The sequence below is a fragment of the Oncorhynchus kisutch genome, linkage group LG4 (genome assembly GCF_002021735.2).
Source record: "Oncorhynchus kisutch isolate 150728-3 linkage group LG4, Okis_V2, whole genome shotgun sequence".
Classification (NCBI taxonomy): Eukaryota; Metazoa; Chordata; class Actinopteri; order Salmoniformes; family Salmonidae; genus Oncorhynchus; species Oncorhynchus kisutch.
Window position 1 is genome coordinate 76475919 of NC_034177.2, and position 10665 is coordinate 76486583.

At 44.1% G+C, this 10665-nt stretch overlaps 1 protein-coding gene across 1 annotated transcript in view; it reads right to left on the minus strand.

The window, feature by feature from the left end:
• Positions 1-10179, minus strand: part of LOC109888995 (pro-neuregulin-3, membrane-bound isoform) — a 383055-nt gene extending 372876 nt beyond the window's left edge. Inside the window, exon 1 of the mRNA XM_031823664.1 lies at positions 8066-10179. Within this exon, the coding sequence (XP_031679524.1) occupies positions 8066-8795 (730 nt within the window). The 5' untranslated portion in view covers positions 8796-10179. The remainder of the gene's footprint in view (positions 1-8065) is intronic.
• Positions 10180-10665: the final 486 nt, after the last annotated feature.

The window sequence follows — 10665 nt, forward strand, 5'->3', positions numbered from 1 at the left end:
GGCTGGCGTGGTGTCACGTTCGTCCTAACGAGGAGACCAAGGCGCAGCGTGATAAGAATACATTCTTCTTTATTTACACAAACTAACAAAACAAACGTGAAGCTATAAGACACGAATGCTGACAGGCAACTACACAAAAAATAACCCACAAAACCAAAATGGAAAATGGCAAGAGAGACAACGATAAACAGCTGCCTCTGATTGGGAACCAATTCAGGCCACCATAGACCTACATTTACCTAGACATACCAAAACGCCATAGATGTACAAAAACCCTAGACAAGCCAAAAACACACATACCACCATCGTCACACCCTGACCTAACCAAAAATAATAAACAAAACAAAGATAACTAAGGTCAGGGCGTGACAGTACACCCCCCCCCCCCCAAAGGTATGGACTCCCGGCCGCAAACCTAAACCTATATGGGAGGGGCTGGCTGGGCATCTAACCTCGGTGGCGGCTCTGGTTCTGGACGGAGCCCCCCTTCTTTACACTGAGTCCTCTCTTGTAGCACTGAACCATGGATCATCGACGGAGGTTCTGGACTGGGGACCTTTTCTGGAGACCCCGTACTGGGGACCGTCGTTGGAGGCCCCGGGCTGTGGCCTGTCGTTGGAGGTTCCGGTCTGTGGCCCGTCGTTCGAGGTTCCGGACTGGGTACCTTCGCCGGACACTCTGGACTGGGTACTGTCGCCGGACGCTCTGGACTGGGTACGGTCGCCGGATGCTCTGGACTGCCTAGGCGCACTATAGGCCTGGTGCATGGTGCCGGCACTGGTGGTACCGGGCTGGGGACACGCATCTCAGGGCGAGTGCGAGGAGCAGGAACAGGGCGTACTGGACCCTGGAGGCGCACTGGAGGCCTGGTGCGTGGTGCAGGCACTGGTGGTACCGGGCTGGTGACACGCACCTCAGGGCGAGTGCGGGGAGAAGGAACAGCACGTACTGGACTGTGGAGGCACACTGGAGGGCTGGAGTGTAGAGATGACACAACCCATCCTGGCTGGATGTTTATTTTCGCCCTGCAAACACACTGGGCTGTGCAAACTCACCGGAGACACAGTACGCAGAGCTGGCGCAGGATATCCTGGTCCAAGGAGGTATACTGGAGACCAGGAGTGCTGAGCCGGCACCCTCCTTCCTGGCTGGATGCCCATTCTAACCCGGCCAGTGCGAGGAGCTGGAATAGAGCACACCAGGCTAGAATAGCGCACTGGAGACACCGTGCGTTCTACCACATAACACGGTGCCTGACCAGTAACACGCCCCCCACAGTAAGCACAAGGAGTAGGCTCAGGTCTCCGACTGCCTACTCCTCTTGGGCTTCCGTGCAAGCCTTGTACCTATTCTCCGGTATTTTTCCTCATAGTATCGCTGTTCTGCTTTCGCTGCCTCCATCTCCTCCTTAGGATGACGATATCTAATATCTCCTCCCAGGTCCATTTCCCCAATAAGCCCTGTTTCTCCTTTTCACGCTGCTTGGTCCTGGTTTGGTGGGTTATTTTGTCACTGTCGTCATGAGGAGACCAAGGCGCAGCGTGAAAAGCGTACATTCTATTTTATTACATGTATGCAACACTGAACAAAACTATACAAAATAACAAACTGTGATGCAATATGACTAGTGAAAACATGCAACTAAACATAGAATAATAACCCACAAAACCAAAATGGAAAATGGCAAACTAAATAGGATCCCCAATCAGAGACAACGATAAACATCTGCCTCTGATTGGGAACCAATTCAGGCCACCATAGACCTACATATACCTAGACATACTAAAACCCCATAGATATACAAAAACCCTAGACAGGACAAAAACTAGAAAATACAAAAACTAAACCAACCACCCTGACCTAACCAAAAATATTAAAGAAAACAAAGATAACTAAGGCCAGTGCGTGACATGTGGTTGCACGTGGTCTGCTGTTTTGAGGCCGGTTGGACATACTGCCAAATTCTCTAGAACAACGTTGGAGGCAGCTTATGGTGGATAAATTAACATTCAATTCTCTTGCATCAACTCTGGTGGACATTGCTGCAGTCAGCATGCCAATTGCCCGCTCCCTCAAAACTTGAGACATCTGTGGGATTATTGAATGACAAAACTGCACATTTTAGAGTGGCATTTTGTCCCCAGCACAAGGTGCACATGTGTAATGATCATGCTATTTAATCAGCTTCTTGATATGCAACACCTGTCAGGTGGATGGATTATCTTGGCTAAGGAGGAGAAATGTTCACCAACAGGAATGTAAACTAATTTGTGCACAAAATGTGAGACATAAGCTTTTTGTGTAAATGAAATGTCTGGTATCATTTATTTCAGCTCATGAAACATGGGGTGAACACTTCAAATGTTGCGTTTTTATTTTTGCTCAGTACATTCACATTCAGAATGTATTATCTAAAGGACAAAAGTCTGTCAGCACCTTCAGTTTAAATGATTGAATGTGTGATTGTAACGGTTTTCTTTAGGTGAAGTAGAGGCGGACCAAAACGCAGCGTGGTGGTTATTCATGTTTTTTAATAAAGACCCTATACATGAATAAACTAACAAAAACAATAAACGTGGAAAACCAAAAACAGCCCTATCTGGTGCAAAACACAGAGACAGGAACAATCACCCACAAACACACAGTGAAACCCAGGCTACCTAAATATGGTTCCCAATCAGAGACAATGACTAACACCTGCCTCTGATTGAGAACCATATCAGGCCAGACATAGAAATAGACAAACAAGACATCCAACATAGAATGCCCACTCAGATCACACCCTGACCAACCAAAACATAGAAACATACAAAGCAAACTATGGTCAGGGTGTGACAGTGATAAGATAGGTAGTACATTAATTAGGATAATTCAGTAAAGATAGGTAGTACATTAATTAGGATAATTCAATAAATACCTAAAGCAAATCTAAATGTAATTGATAGTTAAGGAAAATATGCCCTTTTGAAATTGCAAACAATGTGTGGGAGGATGGAAGATTGGATATAGGAAGGGGGGGAGGGTGGGATTAGAGTTGGCTGCTGCAGCATGCTGGAGAAGTGACATTTTCCATGGGATATCCATCACTGGGGCCTAATGGTTTTCAGGAGCACTTGCTCGCGAAATGGCATTCTTAAAATGGTTAATTAATAAATGAATGTGTGATGAATGGCTCCTGGTGTTTTCTTTGCTTATGAAATAATACAACATTTTTACTGACTCTAATGATCAAAGAGCACACTTAATTCTAATCTAGTCAATTCTGATTACTTTGGACACCATCAGAAGACAGACAAGGGAATTGAGTTTGTATGCATTGCTAATTTGATGTATGGCTTAGCTTTGTGTAATTCAAGGATCATAATAGACAACGTGATGGAAAAATGATATCTATCATTGGAGTAATGGAGTCATAGGTACAAAGTTGATTGATCACTGCAAGAAAATCTCTCCTGCACAAATCAATAGGCTATGGTGATCCAACGACTGGAGTCTAGGACAGCAGAGTGGATAGAACTGGGAGAGCATAACATTGTTGTTTTCAGATTAATCCAGTCTTGAGACAGTAGATAGCAAGACCAAGACGATACCAGTATCATAATCCTCGTTAGTACCATTGCAAGGAAACTAAACACAAATTGGATTTAACTTATTTAGGAAACAGCACTAATGTTGAAATGTATTTATTTTCCAAGCTGTAGCACACAATATTTTCCATACAGCAGGATTTTAAAGGACCAAATGGTTTGGTCGGCTTCGTGTTTTCATATTTTTGCAAAGTATAATATATTGCGATACTGGTATTGTCACAGCCCTAGTAAATAGGCTATGGGTAGTTTCACGGTAACAGAATTGCTCCGATTTTTCACTTAAAATGTATCCCAAACAAAAAACATTTATTTCAAAGTTTAACAAACCCTACCATTCTATGCACAATGACAACTTTTAACAATTTACACTGAACATTTGACAAAAACACATTTACTGTGCAGATGCAAAGTTTGGTAACAGAATTTCGGTAAAATCTACCTCAGTTTTTTGTGTCCAAATTTTACAAAACTCTAAGATTCAACGAGGTCTGCAGAAAGAATGAAGTGTCAGCTATGACATGACACTTTGACTACTGTAGAGTTCAGTGCAGTAGAGTACAGTAGAGTTAAGTATAGTACAGTAGACCACAGTAGAGTATAGTGTACACAACTCTAGTGTGCTCTACTGTGTACCGTACTGAACTCTACTTTACTGTACTGTACTGAGCTGTCCAAACTTGAGAACCAAGCTGTGGTGTGTGACTACTATGACTTCCCATTGTAGCCAATTCAAACGCAGAAATCCTATTACCGATCTTTCAGAAATTCGAATTCCGATTTGGTAACAGAATTGATATCAGTAAAAACACTAACAATGTAATTGATATGTCTACCTTTACTTTTGTGAACTTTCATTGTCCTCCATCATTTTCATTTGAGTAATTTAGCAGAAGCTCTTATCCAGAGTGACTCACAGTAGTGAATGCATACATTTTCGTACTGGTCCCCTGTGGGAAATGCTCTACAAACTGAGCCACACGGGACCATCCCCATGAGGGAGAATTTCAAGGCTCAAGGCAATGTTTCCTAAACTTACAGAAGGCAGAAACATTTCTACAAAACTATAAGTGTAAATATCAGTTGGCAGTTGTCTATGTGCAAATCCGTGTTAATGTGATGTCTTTTCCTATGATATGACATTCAAATTATTTTCAGCCCACATTTGTTTCAGGCCTGGCTTTTATATATATGACTGTTACCACACACAAGCATGGCATTGTTTATTTCAGCTGCAAAGTTATTCCTCTACGTGACTGAGATGAGCCAAATAGCCTTCTGTCCACTTGGCCGCCTGAGCCATGGATCTAATAAAAATAGGGGGTGCAAACATATGATTTTTCACCTTCACTTTTTCTGCCAGAAAATGATCGTAATATATTGGATAATTTGTCAATTTTGACATATGTTTTAGCTAGTCTGTATTAAAAAAATCTATATAACAATTTTATAAATGTTATAATTTGTGATATGATAGCATTTTGCAAACGCGCTCCCCCCATCACCCCAAAATGAATGGTTTTGACCACTAAAGTTTTGTTTCACTACACATTCCATTGATTTGATTGGTGTAACGTTAGCTAGATATTGAAAAGGAACCCATGAATGAAGATTCAAGGAACTTATGTCATTTGTGCCATGCATAATCATGAGCAAAATAATTGTAGTCTATCATGCCACTTCCCCTGTAAGAACCATGAGTATGGGCTGAATTGACTTTGCTGTACCGTAGCCAAAGCCTGCCAGCAAACTACCAAAGACTGCACTGTGTCCATTACAATGTAGAAAAATGCATATCAGCTATCTTTCAAAAGTTACCCATATATCCAGAGCTACAACTTATTATTTCTACAGCAGATTCGCAGCTGCAATTTATAGAAGATGCCAAAACTTTGGAGATAAGTCAAAGATAGGCCAGTGGTTTCCATCTGTGGCAAGGTTTTCCCTAAATCAATACTTATTTTTATTTATTTATTTTACCTTTATTTAACCAGGTAGGCAAGTTGAGAACAAGTTCTCATTTACAATTGCGACCTGGCCAAGATAAAGCAAAGCAGTTCGACAGATAAAACGACACAGAGTTACACATGGAGTAAAAACAAACATACAGTCAATAATGCAGTATAAACAAGTCTATATACAATGTGAGGTGAGAAGGGAGGTAAAGGCAAAAAAGGCCATGATGGCAAAGTAAATACAATATAGCAAGTAAAATCTATGACAAATCCAGTTCCAAATCCAGGGACATTAACCCCAGAACCAGCCACAGAGCCAGCTAGCTAATCATTTGAATATGATGTAAGTTAAAAACAACAGCAACAATAGATAATATTAGCTAGCTAGATAAGGTTGGCAAGACAGCTAGCTAGCTAGCTAGATAAGGTTAGCATGCTACTGTAGATAGCTACACTGACAGATGTCCATCAACTCCACGTGGAAATTCGTTGAACATACATTTCTTAAAAGAGAATATGGAATCCAGTGAGGGTGCTGACAGTAATCTTCCAGGAAAGCAAAATGATGCAAGAACCTCTCATTAGATAAATCCATCACACTGGATAATTTATTTCTGCAGCTTTTACCCTTCCATAAGGGGAGTTACCAGCCACAACCACAACCACCATCACTATCCCTGCCTTTCATCCATAAAGAACTTTAGTCTTTGTGAATTTCACATTGGAAATTGCACATTAAACAACAACTCAGAATTCTATCACACAGGTTTTTATTGTCTTAATTCAAAAATAGGCTGAATGGTTGTGTGCTCATTGTTATGCACCTGTCAGCAAATGGTGTGGATGAAATAATCAAATTCACTAATTTGAAGGGTTGTTCACATACCCCTTCAAATGAGTGGATATGGTTATTTCATCCACAACTGTTGCTGACAGGTGTATAACAATGAGCACACAGCCATGTAACCTCCATAGACAAACATTGACCGTAGAATGGGATTTACTGAAGAGCTCAGTGACTTTCAACATTTTTTTTATTTTTTTAAATATTTTTTATTTTACCTTTATTTTACTAGGCAAGTCAGTTAAGAACAAATTCTTATTTTCAATGACAACCTAGGAACAGTGGGTTAACTGCCTGTTCAAGGGCAGAACAACAGATTTTGTACCTTGTCAGCTTGGGGATTTGTACTTGCAACCTTTCGGTTACTGTCCAATGCTCTAACCACTAGGCTACACTGCCGCCCCAAACATGCCCCCTGTCACAGGATTCCAAGTTCCAACAAGTCAGTTCATCAAATTTCTGCCATGCTTGAGCTTCCCTGGTAAGTGCTGTAATTGTGAACTGGAAATGTCTCGGAGCAACAACGGCCAGCCGCGATGTGGTAGGCCACACAAGATCACAGAACAGGACCATCGAGTGCTGAAACGCGTAGCGCGTATAAATCGTCTGTCCTCGGTTGCAACACTTACTACCAAGTTCCAAACTGCATCTGGATGCAACATTAGCACAATAACTGTTTGTCGGGAGCTTCATGAAATGGGTTTCCATGGCCGAGCAGACGAACACAAGCGCAATGCCAAGGGTCAGCTGGAGTGGTGTAAAGCTCGCCACCATTGGACTCTGGAGCAGTGAATCACACTTCACCATCTGGCAGTCCGATGGACGAATCTGGGAGAACGCCAGGAGAACCCTACCTGCTCCAATGCATAGTACCAACTGTAAAGTTTGGTGGAAAAGGAATAATGATCTGGGGCTGATTTTCATGTCAGGCACTTAGTTCCAGTGAAGGGAAATCTTAACACTACAGCATAAAATAACATTATAGATGATTTAGTGATTCCAACTTAGTGGCAACAGTTTGTGGAAGGCCCTTTCCTTTTTCAGCATAACAATGCCCCTGTGCACAAATTGAGGTCTATACAGAAATGGTTTGTCGAGATCGGTGTGGAAGAAATTGACTTGCCTGCGCAGAGCTGTGACCGCAACCCCATTGAACACCTTTGGGATGATTTGGAATGCCGACTGTGAGCCAGGCCTAATTGCCCAGCATCAGTGCCCGACCTCACTAATGCTCTTGTGGTTGAATGGAAGCAAGTCCCCGCAGCAATGTTCCAACATCTAATGGAAGGCCTTCCCAGAAGAGTGGGACCAACTCCATATTAATGCCCATGATTTTGGAATGAGATGTGCAACGGGCTGGTGTCCACATACGTTGAACATCCCATTCCAAATATATATATATAAATTTATATATATATATAAATTTATATATATATATATATATATATATATATATATATATATATATATATATATATATATAAATTAATGGTAAATCACCCAACCAAGGCACATTTAAAAAAAAATCTAGATTTGCAACACAAAACCAGCCAATGTCTGGAAGCATTTAAATGTCTTGATTAAAAAATAGTTAATCGCAAATTAGAAAGAAATAGTGACTAGTCAGTACCGTAGCTTCTTCTCAAACCAAGCAGTAATTACAGATAGTGGTGACTCACGTGTTTTTCGGTTCACATGGGTCCATGTGGGAGTGGAGGCAGGCCTCTCCGTCGTGTGTTCATGGGTCCACATTTGTGTGGAGTCGTGCAGCACAGTGGGGTTAGAAGGTTTAGGACTGGAGGTGGTAAAAGTGGAGGCGGCGACTGGTGCGGCGGTGGTTGTAGTAATAAGGGGGCCTTGTGGTCCTCCGCCCCCAGAGTTGCCTTGGCGCTGTGTGGTGCTGCGAGGTGTAACCTGGCTGCCTGATGCACCACCCACCTTGGCTGTAGTAGTGGTGCCACCAGGGTGGTTGGCGACGACAGTTTGAGTTCTGCCCCTTACTGCCATGATGGTGGTTGTGGTGGGGTTAGCCACGGTAGTAATGGTTGCCGTGGTGGTAGTACTGGTGGTGTCTGAGTTCTTAGGCAAGGCGCTGGGCTTGGAGAGATGGGGGGGAAACATGGGGTCCTGTCCTATACCCTTGGCGTCCACCAGGTCTGTGGGCACGTAGTCCCTAACAGAGCCCACCACAATCCATTTGAGCAGCATCAGGCTTAGTCCCAAGCCAATGAAGCCTATGAGTAGAGGGACAACACATAGCCATGTCTGCTGGCGGGGCCACAGGGTGCAGCCTCCACAGCGCAGGCGCCCTGGTTCTTGGGCTTGGACCTGCTCTCGCTCCCCACTCCTCTCTGGACACTCCTCCAGGATCACCGCCCCGGATGTGACTGCACCGGAGCTCTCGCTCATCCTGCACGCGGCTTAGCAAGGGTTAACCTTGGGGCCAGGCGCGTGACAGGCATGGGCAGCACGAGGCAGAATGGCAACCGACAATGCTGGACATCAAGAAGGAAACACAGGCAACAAGATGCTCACAAACGCATACACACACACACACAGTAACACACACATACAGATACGTACAAACAAACACACTCAGACACACTCAGAGATGCACAACAGAGGTGGAAAAAGACGATGTAGATGCGTTGGAACTTGGAATGATCTTTAGTCCAACTGAAATCCTCCCCAAAAGCGACCAAGACTTCCAACTCCGAGGACGATCCAGACAAAATAGATGAAGAGGAGAATAGAATAGCCCTCTTTATTTCACACCCTTTCTCATTCCCTCGGTCAATATTCCAAGATGGGGCGTTTGAGTTATTGATGCTGATGAGAAAAACTTACAGGGGCTGTTCTGAATCCCTCACCTACAGTAAGTAGGCAAGGCAGACAGGATCCTTGAGTTTCTGCAGCTATCTCACCGTAGCTGAGTCAGCTTCTCAGCCCCAGATATAGAAAGCTGTCCCTCCCGTCAGAGAGAAAAGAGATTTGCCCTGGGTGCGCTGTTGCTCCCTCTTCAGACCACCCGCTCTCTACAACATCCACAAAGGTACTCTCTTTTTATGCTTTTTTTCTTCAGTTTTGGAGCAAATCCAAGCCAACTCCCAGCACTGAGTTGTTTGCTATTCTCCAGTGGGAAAAAAATACAGAATCCATTGATGACAACGAGGAGAAAAAACAACCTTGGAGCTTAGAGATAGAGAGAGAAAAGGATGGGTGAATGGTGGCAGAATAAGGGTGTTTCTGTCGTTTGCGATGCGTTGTCCCCTTCCTCTCCTACCGTAGCTCAGGTTCCCCAAGCTGTCCACTCTCTGCCCCGCCGTGTCTGTGCACTGCCTGTTAATGCAGCAGCGAGCTAGAAACCTGTCCCTTATCTGCCAACTACATTCGCGTACTGAGAAAAAGAGAAGAAGAGAGAGAGAAGATAAGGATCCTCTCAGAAAAAGACAGTAAAGGAGATGTAGAAAGAGAGAGGGAGCCGTTGAAAACCACCCTGTACCACTCCTCTCCCTGTTCCTCTACTTCAGGTCCCTGTATGAGGAATGGCAGCCTTCCAGTCAATGTTGGGATTTGTTGCAGTTTTTGCTGTTTTTGTCTCTCCAGGGATTGCTTCAGGATGATTAGAGATCTCCACAACAGACTCTTCGGCTTTACAGCCTGACCCTCCTGTGGTTTTAGCCAAGGATGCTGATCCAGCAGACCGGTGGCTCTGGTATTCGAATCAGGGAGACAGCTGCTTCCCTGCCCTGCTGCTGCCGATGCTGAGAGAGAGAGAGGGAGAGCAAATGAGAGAGAGAGAAAAAAGCAGGGACTGGTAGAGCGAGAGGGAGAGAGAGACAGAGAGGGAGGGAAGTGAGAGAGAGAAACGAGGCTGCACCTGCTATCTCCACCAGCATTTGGAAGATTGCCCGCCTCTGAGAGAGAAAGAGGGAGGGGCAGAGGGAGAGAGGAAGAGAGAGAGGAAGAGAGAGAAGGAGAGAGAGACAGAGAGAGAGAGAGAGAGAGAGAGAGTGAGAGAGACAGAGAGAGATGAAGAATGCATGCACAAATCCTGGGCAAAGCTCTGCAGTATTAGCAGACTGACGCATGTTACCAGAACAGAACAGGCTGCATCTTAGTATCAGCAACACCGGCAGAGCAGAGTCACAATGCAGGAGCTGTCACTTACTCACATAGAGCCTCCCAGTTATGTCTCTGAAACAAAGAGGGAATTGAAATTAAAGAGAGGAGGAAGGAAGGATGAGGCTGAGAGGGTAAGAGGGGGGGGGGGATATAG